The following is an 18,085-nucleotide window of genomic DNA, read 5'->3' as shown; positions in this document are numbered from 1 at the left end:
ATAATTGAATGTATACAAATGTTTTAGGTTACTGTCTACGACTATTCCAAGATATTTCATACATGAGCAGGCCATCCGAATGGAGTAGTACCTTTAAGTCTCCCAAGAATAATCAAAGTCAATCAGTGGAAAGATTTCACTCTTCTCCGGGCGCTACGCGAGCGCCGCCAGAACATCGGCAACGGGCGCTGTACGAGCGCCGCCGGAACTGGCAACGGGCGCTCCACACGCGCCGCCGGAAACTCGAAGCGGGCACTGCATGCGCACCGCTGAAACGGTACCTGCCTCTTGGTCCACTGGGTCTGTTTATGGTGGGATCATTCTGTTACGGTGTGGTCACGGAGCGGCGTGGTGTCTGTCGGCGTGTGAAGTGGAGGACCCAAAATGCAGGGAGGCAGGAGAACCACAGCAGGAGTGCGGGCGAAACTGGCGTGCTTTATTTTACAGAAAACACTAACCAGGGTACTGGTTAATGCTAAGTAAACAACAAACTGAAAAGATACAAAATCAAAATGACAGACAGAACTCCGGGGGTGACCGTGACAAGCGGGAATGATCCCACGCCGACTGATCACCACCCGGGAATTAAATACACCCACACTAATTGGGTAACTAGCCACACCTGGGGCCAGGCACAAGTGGCTGAGGGCCCGGATTGGTCAACCCGCGGAAGGGCTGGAACCCACTCAGGACCAATCTGGACCCTCAACCAAAACCAGATCTTCCCAGACATGACAATCTCTACGGTGTATGCCACCACCTACAGCGGCAAAGTCCCCTCTCAATAGTCGCAAAAGAAGAACAGATGGAAACGAGCATAAGTTGCATGTCCGTTTTGCACATTTTCAGTAAATTCACTTAAAAAATTCAAAACAATCGAATGGAAACCTGACTAATGACTATAAAGACTCACAAGGAATTACTGCGTCCCACAGCGGACATCAAAGGGGGAATTACGCCCTACAGCAAAGAAGCACTTCTTCAAAAGCTGTACAGCCATGGGGGACTCGCCAAAGATTTCTGTCCAGCCCAAGGTTATTTTAGTTAACTAATTATTTTAGTTAACTAAAACTAACGAAAAAACTAAAACTGAAATTAAAAAAACAATTTTGTTAACAAAATAAAATAAAAACAAAACTGCTTTTAAAAAAATGAAAACTAACTGAAACTACATTTTATGTTTACAAAACTAACTAAAACTAACTATAAATATAGCAAAAATGTCCTTCGTTTTAGTCTTTGGTAATAAATTTAATGCATGAGCCTTTGAGGATGATTTTAAATGTGATTTTAAGTAGATTTATTTTGATATTAATCGGAATAAGGTCATTTGAAAGTGTGTCACACAAAAGTTACGTCATCTAGCAGCAGCCAATAGAAAAGCACATTCAGATGACGTTGCTCCCATGGTGTTTTTTAAGTATTGCGCACAAGTAATACACATTGAAAAAAATAAAAATAAAACTAATACTGATACTAACTAAAACTAAGCATTTATGAAATAACTAAAACTAATAAAAACTAACAGAACCACCTTGAAAACGAAATAAAACTAACTAAATTTAAAACTCAAAACGAAATAAAACGAACTAAATTTAAAACTCAAAACGAAATAAAAACTAACTAAATAAAAAAATTCCAAAACCATAATAACCCTGGTTCAGCAAAAAGTGAAGATTAAACTATGGCCGATAAGTCATTTTTGTCCAATGGGAGCAGAGATTGTCACTTGAGTCGACATGATTATGCAATATAGTCCACTTGCAAAAAGCACAGTGAACCGCATCAAACGGAGAAAAAAAAGTCGGCTTTTGGTCCGGACCAAACAAGCGGACTTAAACAACTTTTCTGGTTTGAATACACCCATAGACGAATGGACGCTGCAATGAATTCTGCAGAATTACTCACTGTTTCCTTGTTAAATATTGAACAGCGAGAGGCGCTTTGTGCATTCTTATCTGGTAAAGATATTTTTTTCTTCCTAACAAGTTGATTCCGGCTTGTTGGGCATCTTATTTACACATAAATAAATGTAATTGATGACCAAATTGTATCATGTTATTTGATAATGATTTTATAAACTAGATTTAATTTAGTTATTAAATACAAACAATAATAAGTCAACATAAATCCTAATTTCTGAATTACAGGATTCCCTGCTTTAACCCACATTAGGAGAGGCCACCCAACACAGAAGGTTATGGATCCTGAGGTGCTGAGGGTTACTCCGATCAGAATTGGCCCAACATTTGGTGATAGAAGACAGATTTTTTCTTGCCCAATACGTCAGCAAATTCCCATTCAAATGAACGAAGGTAGCTGTCGCTTACGTCATCACGATCACGTGACCGGGATAATGGCGTTGCCCACAGTATGCTCTTATGTTGATACTTAATCGTTTTAAAAAAATAATTCAGGGAATAAGATGCCAAAGATATTTGCACATTTATTCTTTATACGCAATGCCTAATCGAATACTGGAAAATGAGTTATAAGTGGTATGTTCTTTGAAAGAAAGTAACATAATCCATTGCCCCACATCAGAGGCGTGCAAAGGGTGGGCAACGTCCCTATCCCACTGAGTTGCAAACGTTGCCGAACGTTGCGAAAGTAGCATTTCGCCAGTGTTCGACAGCGTTCAAAATTGGTCGGAATATGTTGCATTTGTGTTCGGCGTTACTCGCAGTTGTCGCCATTATCCATTGTTTCGCCAACATGCGCATTTGCTCGTAATCCCGTCAGAATTCATCGTAATTTGTCATAAATGTGTCGGCAAAGAGCTCCCATTCATAAATTCACTCTGACGGCCATATACTACGGTGAGGCAAAGTGCGTTCTGTTTGGAAAATTGCGGCTCTGCCTGGAACAGCACACGCATTGAAATCATATTTCAAAAACAAAAAGCTAGTTTGGAGACATGAAGTTGAACATATTTTCTAGTTTGTATTTCATGTTTTACTAGTGCTCAATGTGCAGCCCACCACAGGCAGAGCGGACAGTCAAGCAGGGTGATATTCCTCCAAAACGCAACAATATGTTGCCGCGCAGGCATATAGGCTCTATGAACATTAAAATATAAATGGCATCTGACTCCCTGAAAAAAGAAGAAGGTTTAAGCCGATTAGGTGTCAAAATGATGACATATCATGTACTCTGTCATATTGGACATTTTTGCGCAGCGCATCATCGCTGTGTCGTGATTCGCGCAGGGAACACAGCCCTGTTCATTTTGGAGTTATTTCCTCATCTATATTGTGCTATAAAAATGCCTATTGCATCATCAAGTATTGACATAAAGCACTCCTACGGTTTCATATATTCTAATTTTGAGAAAGAAAGAAAAAAAACTGTCACAAGTGACACGCAGCAACTGGTGGCATTTTGAATGAAAAGCGTGACTTGTCATCAAAATTTTGCATACATGATAATAACTATTATAAATTCACAGTATTATTATTATTATTATTATTATTATTATTATTATTCCTGGATTGGCTGGCAACCAGTTCAGGGTGTACCCCGCCCACTGCCCGAAGCCAGTTGGGATAGGCGACCCTTGTGAGGACAAGCGGTTAAGAAAATGGATGGATGGATTATTATTATTTACGCGTCGTGATGACTCCCGGCCGCTAGACACAAAACATTACGTCACTTTATGTAAACAAAAAACGCCCCTAAAAAAACACGACTGATTGTCACCAACATTTATGAGTACATGTGCAGATGTGATAATCATAGTCTTGAAATATTAGAACAGAACTCGCAACATTTTTGATCATATTCGAAAGTGTTATGCATTATTATTATTGTTATTGTTAGGCCTATATGTGCGCCAGCGCTTTCATCTTAAATATTATCAAAATTATCGCGAACTTTGTTCTAATATTTTTAGACTATAATTAACATATGTCTGCACATGTACTCATACATTTGGGTGACAATCAGTCAACGTTTTCATTCATAATGCCACCGTAAAGACTGGTTGCGTATAATTGTCTGTGTCACACTCCGCTCTAGTCACTTCTACAAATCGTTTTCCCCCTTTCTTTTTCCAAGGAAGAATATGAAAAATCTATCTAAATTATATGGCAATATACTTGACGACACCGTACTCATTTTATAGCACAAAATTAGACCAGGAAATAAGTCCAAAATGAACAGGGGTTGCTTGCACGCAAACGTGTCACGGTGATGACTGATTGGACAAAAAATGTCCAATAATTACGTTTTCTAATAAAAAGGAAACGATAAATAATCATTTTAATCTGTTGTGTGGGTCAATTTTACTCAAATTTTAGGTTATTTCGCGCATTGTCTCAAATGTCGCTTTTACATCGCAAACACGTTGCAGATATTTCGCAAAATGACAGAGACATCAACCTCATATTGTGCGAATTCAACATTCACAGCGTTCGGCAATGTTCGCAGTTCAGTGGGATAGGGGCTTTAATCGTTTTTGTTTTTTTTATTTAGAGAATAAGATGCCAGAGATATTTGCACTTTTATTCTTTGTTCTTTCAATGCCAAACCGAATACTGGAAAAATTTGTTATAAGTGGTATGTTCTTTGAAAGAAAGTAACAAAATCCATTGCCCCACATCAGAGGCGTGCAAAGGGTGGGCAACGCCCAACCCTCCACCCCCACTACTCATCCACAAAAACAGCCTGTGTTTCTAGTGTTTGCACACCCCTGCCTCTCATCCACAAATTCTAAACCCTGTTGGAATTCAATAAATTTAGGTTTGATGTAACACTGTTCTGTAGTGGCAAAACTGGAGTAATATTGTTAAATAAAGTCACATAGGTTTCAAATTTACCTGGATGACACCTCCTCCATGACCATGAGTTCCAGCTATGAAAGATGCTGGCAGCTGCAGCATCTTCGCTAACCAGTCTAACATCACCGTCTCCAGCTCTGTGCAAGCTGGGCTGGCAGCCTGAACATGCAAACAGACATACAAGTGTTCAACACTGAGAATAAAAGATGAGTCTCAGGGGCAGCAATATTTAGTTTTTTGTTACCCAAGAGAATCCAATGCATCCAATGGCTCCACAGAGCATATCCGCCAACATTGCTGGGTAAGAGGAAGCTGCAGGGAAGTATGCGTAGAAGTATGGACTGTGCCAGTGGGTTATCTGGAATTAAAAGAAACAATTTCTTGATACGTCGTATTAATGCTATAAAAATGGTTATACTCCCTCGGTTTCTATATCTGTTTTAAAACCTTCCTATATATTTGCCATCTACATATTTTATACAGTTAGATTCTGTTATTAATTCATTTATCCTCCTCGTATTTCCAAAATTAATTTCCAAAAAGATAAAAAGGAAAGTGGTTTAGGTCTTCCCATACTTAAACACTAGTACTGGGCCGCTAATTTGAGAGCCCTTACTTTTTGGCAGTCAAATTCCAATATGGAAGACCAAAGTCATATGTACCCACTATGGGTGAAAGTTGAATCCATATTGGCTTCATTCATTACTCCGAAACCAGACTAAGTAAAATATTTCAACGTGTGTCTCCTTTGTGTCATAGATGTGGTACTGCTGAAAGGCTCACTTGCACATTTGTTTTGGCTTTGCTGAATATTTTCTGGTCTGAAATATTTAAATGGTTTTCTAAACAATGTAAAATACTGGTTCAGCTGGATTGTAAACTGGCAATATTTGGTTGTTCTGACTTGACCGAGACCTTCCCCTTTCACCAAAAGCAGGTTCTCAAGATCGGTATGGTTGTAGCCAAGAAATTAAAATTATTAAATTGGAAAACTCCACAAGCCCCATGCTTTAATAGATGGCTAAATGAAATGACACAGTATGCAAGGCTGGAGCGGATTCGTTTTGATAAAACTAATTTAAGAGATATATTTGTAAAAGTGTGGGAACCCTTTTTGACACTACTTGATTATTCTTATTTTTTTTTTAAAGAGCTCAGTATTGTTCATTCGGTAATGTCATCATCATTGCTCTTTTTTTATTATTATTTTTTGTATGTGGGTGAGTATGTGTATGTGCGTGTGTGCTACTCAATTGCTAATTATGAACCACCAAATATTTCATTAACTAGTCACTAGTGTTATAAGCTCTGCCGCTGTCTGTATACATTTATCTACATAAATGTATGAATTTTTTTCACTTGAGTGGGCTGGTGCGCAAAATGAGAATATAAACTGTTTAAATTCTACATGTCTTCATCACCCCAACTTCATTTACAGTATAGAGCAAGTTTATTAGCCGTTCCAGTGTAAAAGTAGCTATTGGTTGTCCTTAAAGTCGATAGAGGTTGCTAAATGACATTGTTGCCTAATTTGTAGAATTGGCAATTTGCGTGTGATAGTAAAAGACGAAGAGAGAAGAATAACACTAGTCAGGTTTCCATCCAACTATTTAGAATTTTTTAAGCAAATTTACTGAAAATGCGCAAAACGGGTATGCAACTTATGCCCATTTCCATCTGTTCTTCTTTTGCAAATATTGAGAGGGGACTCCGCCGCTGTAGGTGGCGGTATACACCATAAAGATATGATCCACAAGTAATTTAAAAGAAAAAGACCAGGAAGCGACTGCCCTGTGCGATGATGTCATGTGATATTGCTTTTGTAATTTTTGATCAACCGTAGTGTTTCTTTGCTGTTTTCCATCTAAAATAGCATTAATATTCGCTTCTTTAATTAATTCCAAAAATATTGTTAGATTGTTATATAATCTGTTTCATCATCCCCCACCAAACATACCTTACTTTATTGTCCGCCATTGCTTTGGGACTACAAAGGTATGTGTGTCACAATATCCGGCAAAACCGGCGACGTGTCGCCGGTTTTGCCAGCGGTTATTCGCAAAACCTGTTGCCATAGGCAAAATTTGCATTTTTCTTTTTTCGATATGCTTCAAAATCAACTCCCTCCAAGGGAATTTTTTTTTTTTGCTAATTTTGGGTCCTTTTTTGAATTTCTAGCATTCCGTTCAGTTTTATTTTCGCATTTCTTGAAAATTTGAATAAAAATGGGTAGATGGAAACCCAACTATTGCGGGAGAAGCAAAAAGGGAGTAAAAAAGAACACCATAAAAAAGTCGTTAGATTTGTCGCTAGTCGTTTTTGACCAAAAAAGACGCCAAGAGGCTATCTAGTGAGAAAGTTGCCAAGTTGGCAACACTGACCACTTCTCTCCTCATTTATTGTAAACACATACTTGTACAACAGTTAAACATGTGAAAAGGTTACTTGAACATTTCTTGTGCAGTTAATAAAGACTTTATGGTAATGGAAGGTAGGAATCTGGTACTAATTATACCAAGTATAATTGATGTAAATTGGCAAACAAGTAAGTGACCTCCAACGAGATAAGGCCAAGTTACGTTCTTCACTCACGGCTGTTTCAGCCGAGTTGGAGACGATTAAAAAGGAGAATAAAACTTTAAAAGAAACGTTTCTGGATGTCCAATCCCGTAGCATGCGGGATAATTTAATATTCTCAGGCATATCCGAGAACACCTCTGACAATCCAGAGGCCGAGGAAATCGTTAAAAATTCCTCTGTTCCTCAGACAGTAAATAATATCTCTCTTCACCGTGTATATCGGCTCGGAGCTCGTAGGGACAACAAGCCCCATCCTATAATAGTATAAGTTGGATCATTTTAAACATAAATAATTGGTTAAAAGTAAAGGACGAGAGCTCAAAGGGACCTCTTAGGGGATGAATGACCAATTCCCGATAGAGATTAATGAGCGGCGAAAGGTACTGTTTCCCATAATGAGACGGAATAGGCAGGAGGGCAAACGGACGACGATGGTCGTTGATAAGCTATACATCGATGGCCAACTATTCCGGAACCCCAGCTCCACTCCCTGGCTGTTCTAATTGGCATTGGTGGAACTGAACTTTGCTTGATTATTAGATGTATACACATTTATTTGGTTATAAAACCTAAAATATGAATACTTATTATATATAGGTTATATTACAAATATAATATTAATACATAACTATATCTAAAATATATTTAAACAAAAATCTCTTGCTTAGATTACCATTTACTGGTGTATTGTCACATGTTTAATCCCCCACCAATTTCCTTCACATCCACCTCCCTTCCCGTTTTTTTTCATATTTGCTTACACGTCTTCATTCACACAAATCACATACACCACCTAACCACTCTGATTCCATCCTAAACAAGCGGCTTACACAGATATACACACAGGACTGAGCTTATATTGTCTGTATGCATAAATTATTTCTGGTTTCCTGGAATGTGTGGCGCTCCTCAAAAACAAGGCAAAAAGAATAAAAAAAAATAGACCATCTCTTAAAATTAAAAGCAAACATTTGTCTCCTACAAGAAACCAACCTACAAAAATCTGAAGAAAAATGATTTACTGACAGAAATTTCAGTCAAGTGTACTCTGTTTCTTATAACAGTAGACAAAGAGGAGTCTGTATACTTATAAATAAGAATTTATTACAAACCCAATTCCCAAAAAGTTGGGACACTATACAAATTGTGAATAAAAACTGAATGCTGGAAGTGCCAAATTTTAATATTTTATTCAGTATAGAACATAGAAAACAGGTCAAAAGTTTAAACTGAGAAAATGTATCATTTTAAGGGGAAACGATTGATTGATTGATGATTTTTAATTCCATGGTGTCAACAAATAAAAAAAAAAGTTAGGACAAGGCCATTATCACCACTGTGAGGCATCCCCTCTTCTTCTTAAAACAGCCTGCAAACGTCTGGAGATCGAGGAGACACGTTTCTCAAGTTTAGAAATAGGAATGCTGTCCCATTCGTGTCTAACACACGTGTCTCTAACTGTTCAACTGTCTTGGGCTTTCTTTGTTGCACCTTCCCCCCTTTATTTTCCACGATAAATACTTTTTTCTTGTTTCAAAACAAAGCCTACGTGTGTTTTCATGTATTTATAACGTGTTGTACCCGTAGGAGGGGATACAATTTTTTACGGGGGTAAGTGGCTGCTTACCCAAGTGACAACAGACAGGACGCTGTGTGACGTAGTCCATCCCTGAAGCCGATGTGGCACATATTTCAGCCCATCAGGCCGCGAGGCGAAATTTGAAGAAGGTTCACATTTTTCAGCTTTGGTGAATATGCGTATTTTCGCCGCACCATGTCCCCCCACCGCTCCAAACGCTTCTTTGGCACCGCCCCACACACTCACCCGTACGCGCTAAATTATCTATATGTAATCACGGCGCCCGCTTTTGGTGACTTGTTGTGTATGTAAATCTGACGTTAGTAGATTGTTTTCTTCTTATGTGGCAGCCTGGCAGGTTATTTAACATGGGATTTTGAAGTTGCCATCATATTTTCGGACCGAAAGCACCATTTCAGATGGTGCTGGTCCTGTAATTTTTACCGGAATGGCGTTCCGGACCATTCCGGCACACTTTCACCCCTGCATAACAATACTTGACAAAAATAATAGTGTTCAAGAATAAAGTGTTCAACGTGAAGGGATGAATGGGCCTAAGGCTATGATCACATCATCAATAAATGAATAATCGTTTTATTAATCGTGAAAATTATTTTTTTCTCATAATCGTCCAGCCCTACTGTATTCTGTAAGAACATAAAACAAACGACACATTACTATACAGTACTGTATAATGCATCAACAAAAGAGAATAATAGGGGAAAACATTACCCCAGGCATTATGACTCGTTCCACATCCTTCATTATCTCCTCATAGTTCTCTGGTTCCAGCGGGGCCTCAGTGGGGATTAAGGATTGTAAATAACCTGGCTCTACATCTGGATAGACTGGTCGCTGCTCCAGATTCTCCAAATAGTCGGCTACAAAGTCGACCATCTCCTTTCCTCGACGTCGGAACTCCGCTGCATTCATAATGCTGTTTGATGAAGACAGCAGAAAATTACGAAAGCATTTTTCATTGTAATATATGAAGTATCCACTGCATTTTTTAAAGCTTACATTTAATACATTTTCTAATCACTAAGTTTGTTGTTTAGTACACATTGGTCACAATATTAGGGTACACCTGCACAAGCGCTGTATTACAATTTTTCTCTGTTGGTTTGGCTTATTTCTTGAAACAGAAATTACATTCTTAAAACTATAAGATTTGGCCAAACAGTCTTACAGTTTTGCACAATAACACAGCTCTCTAGTGTAGTGAACATCGTCCGGTTGGTAATTTTTGCAACCTTATCAAAGACAAAATAACTAAATGTTTGTCGGAATCTCCTAAAGCTCCTCCACAGATGACCATATCCCAGTTCTGTAATGTGGAATTCTTCAGAAGATCCCACAAAAGATAACAAAGAAGAAAAACAACAACCTGAGTGTCTTCTTTTAAACAGAACAATGAACTATTAAATGTTATGTTTGACATAACAAAATGTTGACACTAAGCTTTACTGTGAATGTGTTTCACGTGTGTGAATTTCCTCACGAGGGTTAGGGTTTCATCAGTGCACGGATATATCAGTTGTTATATATATATATATATTTACAATTATGTGGATGTTTCAACTACAGTTTTTCTTTTTGTGTAACACTTCCCTGCGTGCAAGGAGACGCAGCAGGATTTGCACAACAGATTAGTTTCACTGCGATTGCCCCTTCGCGTGCAGACGCTACACTTTCTTGCCAGCCTTTTTTCCGGGGAATAGCAAGTATATACTGCAGTATGTGTTTGGCCATGTTGCCATCAAGTCTACTATCAGGATCATGATACGGTTACGTTATGGTGGTGTTACGTCTGGCTTCCTCATGTCCTTCAGTTCCTATACCGGGTGGAAGATGTTCTGATCCATCTTATCCACTCCATTCATGGTGGCATCGTAGTCCAGAACCAGTGTCTTCTCCGTGATCAGACTGTACCCACTCCTCCGATGAATATGCATTGGACTCGGGGTACTCTTCATCGTCCGATTGAACGTTCGCCTGTGCAGAAGTGCTCGGTTGTGCTCCGCGTTTTCCGGCGTTAGCATCGCTAGCCGGTGAGGCTTTATGACGTGGTCATAGCCGCCGCGTAAACGCTTCCAACTTCGGCTTCAACCTCGGACTCACCATCATCATCATCGTCGTCACCAATGTGCTCTTTAGCATTGGTCGATGCTTTTCGACTACTCTTCATCGTCCGATTGAACGTCCGCCTGTGCAGAAGTGCTCGTTTTCCGCCGTTAGCATCACTAGCCGGTGAGGCTTGACGACGTGATCATAGCCGCCGCGTCAACGCTTCCAACTTCGGCGTCAACCTCGTAGTCACCATCATCATCGTCGTCGTCAACAATGTGCTCTTTAGCATTAGTCGATGCTTTTCGTCTTTGAAAAAAATGCTCAAGCGTGAGCTGCTTGCAACCGGTCGCCATTTTTGCTTCATCAGCCATTCTCCCCTCAACACTCTAGCTCCGCCTCACGTCTTCTACTGACGCCTACCCACTCTTGTCCAAAGAGAGTCATCGCTGCCATCTAGGGGCCAAAAATAGTCATTACACTAACTAGATCTGCTTGATACTTTCAGCACAGCTGGCCAAGGCTTTCCTCCACCCGTTTCCCAAAAAAACCCAAAAAAAACATAGACGTTCGTCTTTTAACTCTTTGACTGCCAGACGTTTTCAGAAAAGGGATGCCGTCAGTGCCAGCCGATTTAAGCATTTTGACTGATCTTTCAAGGTCCACAGAAAATGTTCTGTTTGGACTATGGAAACACACGTACTACCAAATGAAAGATTGGACTTTCATCTTTCATCAGAAAAAAAAAGTTTGTTTCTACCTTATTCCGTTCTTTAGTAATCAACAATAGAAAATAGTTAGTTTGACCCAATTTCGCCTGTTTTGGACCAAAATACGGAGAAATCAAGCTTTTAGTGAAACGATATTATTTCATGCATTCTAGTGAATTTGACACTTCTTTTTGTCCATGAATGATGCCACAAACACCTAAATAGTGCTTTACTTCTATAAAACACTACCACCAAGAATGAAAAAGTGTTTTTTGATAGCAAAATACGTTTATTTACATTCAACAGTGTAACAATTTGACAACAATTTGGCAAACTATTTACAAATGTGTGCAACTGTGGTGCTATTTACAAATATGTGGATGTTTCAACGACAGTTTTTCTTTTTGTAACTCTCCTGCGTGCAAGGAGACGCAACAGCATTTGCACAAGATTGCCTCTTCGCGTGCTCCACTTTCTTGCAGGCCGTTTTTTCCGGGGAATAGCAAGTATACACTGCAGTGTGTGTTGCCATCAAGTCTAATATCAGGATCATGCTACGGTTTCGTTACGTCTCGCTTCCTCGTGTCCTTCAGTTGCTACACCGGGGTTATAAGAGATGTTTTGATCCATTTTATCCACTCCATTCATGGTGGCATCGTAGTCCAGAAACAGTGTCTTCTCCGTGATCAGACTGTACCCGCTCCTCCGATGAATATGCATTGGACTCGGGGTACTCTTCATTGTCCGATCGAATGTCCGCTTGTGCAGCTCCGGCGTTAGCAGCGGTAGCCGCGCTTAACCGGTGAGGCTTACTACGTAATCATAGCAGTCGCGTCAAAGCTTCCAACTTTGGCGTCAAGCTCGGAGTCATCATCATCATCATCATCAATCTGCATTGGTCGATGCCAACTCTCCATCGCCCGATCGAATGTCCGATTGTGTAGAAGTACCCGGCCGGCTATTGTGCGCGTTTTCCGGCCTTAGCAGCGCTAGCCGCGCTAGCCGCGCTTAGCCGGTGAGGCTTACTACGTAATCATAAACAGTCGCGTCAAGGCTTCCAACTTTGGCGTCAAGCTCGGAGTCATCATCATCATCATCATCATCATCAATCTGCATTGGTCGATGCCAACTCTCCATCGCCCGATCGAATGTCCGATTGTGTAGAAGTACCCGGTCGGCTATTGTGCGCGTTTTCCGGCCTTAGCAGCGCTAGCCGCGCTAGCCGCGCTTAGCCGGTGAGGCTTACTACGAGATCGTAATAGTCGCGTCAAGGCTTCCAACTTTGGCGTCAAGCTCGGAGTCATCATCATCGTCGACATCAATGCGCTTTTTAGTATTGATTGATGCTTTCCGTCTTTGAAAAAAATGCTCAAGCGTGAGTTGCTTGCAACCGGTTGCTTGGTCAAGCCACAATGGCTTGAACCAGCCATTGTCTCCTCAACACTCTAGCTCCGCCTCACGTCTTCTACTGACGCCCACGGTGGGCGGCCCATCCAACCTTGTGCAAAGAGAGTCATCGCTGCCCTCTAGGGGCCAAATCGAGTCTTTTACTAATCAGATCTGCCTGATACTTTCAGCACAGCTGCCCAAGGCTTTCCTGCACCCGTTTTTGAAAAAAAAAAAAAAAAACATAGGGGACGTCTTTTAACGTCCTCGGCGCCCTTCCCTAGGTTTATGCTAAACGTTTTATAACGTTTATGGCAGTCAAAGAGTTAACGTCTTTGGCACCCCTCCGTAGGATTTTACTAAACGTTATTTAATGTTTTTGGCAGTAAAAGAGTTAACTCCAAGACATAATTGATTTTTCCAAAAGTCACTGCATACCAAATGGTATAATTCAATTCAATATGTAATGACTTTAAAAAAAATCAAATGTCTTGGATTTCATAGTGAAAGTGTATATTATTCACAGCTAATTATTATCATTATTGTATTATCATTTAAGTTATTATTATTCAATGTATGCCAGTGACACGTAACTGTTCTTCAATTGGATTGCAAGTGACAAGTCAATGTGCAAGCATTTGAAATTTGACCCATTGAGGCTTCAGTGGCACGCCACTACGAGCAGTCTCAGCAGTGACAAACAGCAGGACGCGAGTGCAGCACAGGAGAGCGAGGCAAACTTACTTGGACCTAGATCTCCCAGATCTGTCATTTGGACGGTTTTATTCCTTTCAATGTACATCTTTCACATCACCGAGACCCGCAGGGTTGCGCCGCTGGACTTCCGTAGTTGGTGCAGCTAGGAAACTGCCATTCAGCATAGAGGCTGTGGCTTCGGATACAAGCTAGATCGCCATAGCGAATAAAAAGTGAAGTAAAAGCTTATAGTAAAAAAAAAAAAAGGCTGCTAGATGTAAGGGACTCATGACGTTTTGGGCAGTACAAGCCTGATAATCGAAATCAATAAAGGTCCACCACCCATCTTTATTTATTTGGGGCTTTATTAGCTACTCAAAACAGCAAGTAATAACCATATTAGGCTCAAAATGACGGCTCTGGGAGATCTAGTTGTTTTAAAATTCTGGTAGTGCTAGTGGTTAAACGGCAAATTTATTTATAAAAACAACAAAGTTGTCTGTTGTCAGATCCTGTAACCTATCTTGCGGTGGGTTTTCGATTAGAGGAGTTGATACTGTAGCCCCAGCTTTTCTTTTGGGTTTGTTAGTTTAGCTCAAAAATCACCACAGCTATTATCAGTAAATCTCAGTTCATCACAACCTCAGCTTGTGGAAGTTTAGAGTCAATTTTGTTAAAAAATTGTTTTTAAACAAAATGAAAACATTTTGATTATCTTTTAAAATAATGCCTGGCCTTATTGGTTTGTTGATGTGCTTAAACTTATTCTTATGAATTTCATTTATGAAGCACACTTCAACAATAAAAATGTGCATTTCAAATCTTCTCTTCTAGCTGAATTAAACAGATCCATTATGATGAAATTTGATCAACATGACATAAGCAATTGTTAACATCAGAAACAGTGGAGAATTGTACGTAACTAGACAAAGTGCAATTTCTGCAGAAACCACGTGGGAATGCTGAACAGCTGAATGCTAATAGCTGAATGCTAATATTTGAATGCATGTGGGATGCTTTATTATAACAATAATGTTAAATTACATTGGGAAAAAAATGGGTGTTTAAGCTGCTGAACTCAGAAAATAGAATTTTGAATTGCTACTGCCACCTGTGGCCAAAATAATGAAACTACACACTCCTTTTTATATTTATTAATATAGAAAAATGTCAAAAGACATTTAGTAAAATGGATGTTAAATTATTGGATTCAATTGTTTCAGAAATGAGAAAAAAATGTGTTCCAAGTGGGAATCAAACCCTGACCTTCGACATGCCAGTCATTTGCATTAACAACTGCGCTACTCTGGATATGGAAGTGTCTGTGACATTGTATGTAATTGTGTTGAGTAATCAAGTGTTATAAGAAAAAAAAGGATTCATATTGAGAAAAAAGTTAATGTCAAATGCTTTAGTATTCCCACAATTCTTTGCATGGATGTAGAAAGCATTTTTTGAACAAACTTTTTTTTTATGTCCACAAGTGACACAAGAATGTGAAAACTGAACACGTAGTTTTGAAAAATTATATTCTGACCTGAGAACCAAAGCAACTGAGAAAAAAAATGTAATATAAGGAGACAATCTGTCTGTGTCTGTGCATCTTGGAAAATAATTCTTTTTTTTTTTGGTCACACTTCTCACCTCAGCTATAATTACAGTGTTCATTCATGTGTCCATAACCTGCCTATTATGCCTATTTCATTACCATAAAAAAAATTAACAAAATATTTATGCATGCAACATTACACGGTACATTAGGGATAGGAACCACAATACAAATGGGGGGAAAAATACATAATTTGTCCATATTATTATACCACTTTAAAAGCATGTAAATGAATAATAGCCCTTGCCCTAGACTAATGCTTTATTGTGCAACAAGTGTACTTCACCCTTTCTCCACTTCAGAGGCCATCATTATCCTTACACTAATCTGAAATAGGATTACAAGTGTATGTGTGCGTGCGTGTTTGTGTTTGCGTGCCTTTAGGTGTGTGTGTGTGTGGGTGTGTGCGTGTGCATGTGTACTCACATTTCCAGCACCAAAAGCAAGAAAAATGGTATGTCGTGGATATCTTCCTCGCCTTTTGTTGCTCAAAACCAGACAAATGTATAGCTTGCCTTGAGTGTGTTTACAAGTAGATGTGTGGGTGTATACAGGGCAAAACACATTCTCTTCTTTTATCTCGCCACTATCCACTCCCACCTCACCAACCCGCAGTGGGCTAGCCAATAGGTGAAGAGCTCCCATGTAAAAAAAGAAAAAAAGAAAAAACTGAATCACAAGCAGATCCTGAAAGCTGCGTCATAGATGACCTTTAACAGACATCCTTTAGTGCACATTCAACCATGCATTCTTAGCAAACAGATTAAAAAAGCAGTTAAATAAGACAATGTCATCTGCAAATAATGATGACATTTTATGGTCTTAACAACAGGATATGAACATTATGTTTCAGCGTTTTACTCTTTAAAGGGCATTCATTGATTTATTGTGAACTATTGTTATGGGTGATTTTTACACTTAACCAGTTAACAGTTAACCTTTATGTGAGGGGTAGGCTAAAGCTTTGAGAAGGATCTATTCAAGAGCCCAAACATTAATCTGTCATGGTTTGGGCTTGCACTGTGTTTTCTGGGGCTTACTAATTTTCATTAATGATGTACACATGACAACAGCAGCAAGATTGACTTAAACGTTTCTGAAGTTTGCAGAAACATTTTGTCTGGGGGCGCTGCTGTGCTTCAATGGAGTAGGACATGAGTTTGGAAGATTCTGTCGGTTTCAATGAAAATTGTATTATAAGTGCGTTTTGCGCAACTTTACTCCCCAATGCTTTACATTAGTGCTGTCACTATTGAATATTTTCAGAATAGATTAATCTATCGATTATTCAATTGATTAATCGGATTGATTTTAATTTTGCATTAAAGTGTTTTACAAAAACATTTTCACCCTGATACTGCTTATTAACCAGTGATTGGTGGTTATTTCATACTTCATATTCATATAGTGATTTAAAAAAAGGGGGGGGGGGGGTTGATGTTGTACTGTGTTACCAGTTCGGTCATTGTTTTGCAATGTAAAAACAGATGTTTGCAAATGTCTTATTTTGATTAAACACAGAAGATAATCAGTCTTCTTTCATGAGGCACTATGGATATCAGTGAACAATTACTGTTGATAAGCTGAAATCAGAGGATTTGGACAATTTTAAATGAAAAAAAAATGGCTCCAAACGGTTACTCAGTTATTAAAATAGTTGTTGATGAATTTGATAATCGATTACTCGATTAATTTTGACAGTTCTACTTTACATTCTGACTTGAATTATAACGGACCATGTTATAATGGCTAGAAAAAGTGCAAAAACTTGCAACACTGTTGACTCAATTGAGACACAATTGAAAGCCGAGACCACGTTTCCCTGTATTTTGTGTGCCTTTGCTATGGCCATTTTTTATATTGATGTTGCTGGAATAATTTCCGGAATGGTTCAGCTGTCTTGCATTGCCAGATGGACATACTCTGTTCCTGCTCCATTGTTCCTTGTTGACATCAAACAAGATGCTATGAACTCCTGAAATAAATTAAGCTTAGAATCTCTATGAAGAGTTGGTGTTACTAATATTTATTATGGGACTGCTGCGCAGCAAATCAATAGCTCTTTGCAAAGCAAAGCAGGCACATATTACTATCCTAGAAAAACGGGTTTATTATATCATCTTTCCACTGATTTTTCCGCAAAAATGCGGCCCGTACCGTTGAACGCACCAGCACAAATGAGGTCTCAAAAGATTCGGCTCGATCTGACTCGCTGCGGCATTACTTTTTTAAAAATTCCGAGTTACCATGGCGACGCAATTCCCAAAAAAACCACAAAAATTTCCCATTGGTATGAATGGAGAAGAGGAAAAAAATCCACAAATCAAGCAGCTTTTTCTAAGCCAAGCTATGCTCGCACATGTTAACCAACCAATATGATTTTTTAAATTTTGTTGCAATTTTTCCCATCTTTCGCTCAGTGTTTAAATTTTTTACAAGGAATGTAAACTCTACCTGCGGGTTCAAAAAGAGTGAACGAAATGGAGAAAAAAAAGCTTTTAACATTGGTGTGTATTGCATCTGCCAGAGTGTCAACGTCAGAGTGAGGAGAGGAAAAAAATCTTTCAAAAATTTGAACATGCTCGCGTTCCCCAAACCCTTGCCGTTCTACCGAGACATTTCTGGAATCTGCATCTTGAACCGTTAAGTCGTGAGAGCCTTTTGTTCGAGGTGTGCACTT

General features: G+C 39.2%; 1 protein-coding gene across 2 annotated transcripts in view; it reads right to left on the bottom strand.

Annotated features, from left to right (window-relative positions):
* The window catches only part of LOC147171780 (aromatic-L-amino-acid decarboxylase-like), a 40,083-nt gene extending 24,100 nt beyond the window's left edge, over positions 1 to 15,983 (bottom strand). For both annotated transcript variants that reach the window (XM_086079579.1, XM_086079580.1), the window contains exons 1-4: positions 15,832 to 15,983; positions 9,670 to 9,874; positions 5,023 to 5,136; positions 4,818 to 4,937 (exon numbers count right to left, since the gene is read on the bottom strand). In XM_086079579.1, the coding sequence (XP_085935705.1) occupies positions 4,818 to 4,937; positions 5,023 to 5,136; positions 9,670 to 9,870 (435 nt within the window). In that variant the 5' untranslated portion in view covers positions 9,871 to 9,874; positions 15,832 to 15,983. The remainder of the gene's footprint in view (positions 1 to 4,817; positions 4,938 to 5,022; positions 5,137 to 9,669; positions 9,875 to 15,831) is intronic.
* Positions 15,984 to 18,085: the final 2,102 nt, after the last annotated feature.

The sequence above is a fragment of the Leptonotus elevatus genome, chromosome 6 (genome assembly GCF_054856555.1).
Source record: "Leptonotus elevatus isolate MCC_2025b chromosome 6, RoL_Lele_1.0, whole genome shotgun sequence".
Taxonomy (NCBI): domain Eukaryota; kingdom Metazoa; phylum Chordata; class Actinopteri; order Syngnathiformes; family Syngnathidae; genus Leptonotus; species Leptonotus elevatus.
Note: the sequence above shows the minus strand (reverse complement) of the source record. Positions and strands in the feature narration are given on the sequence as shown.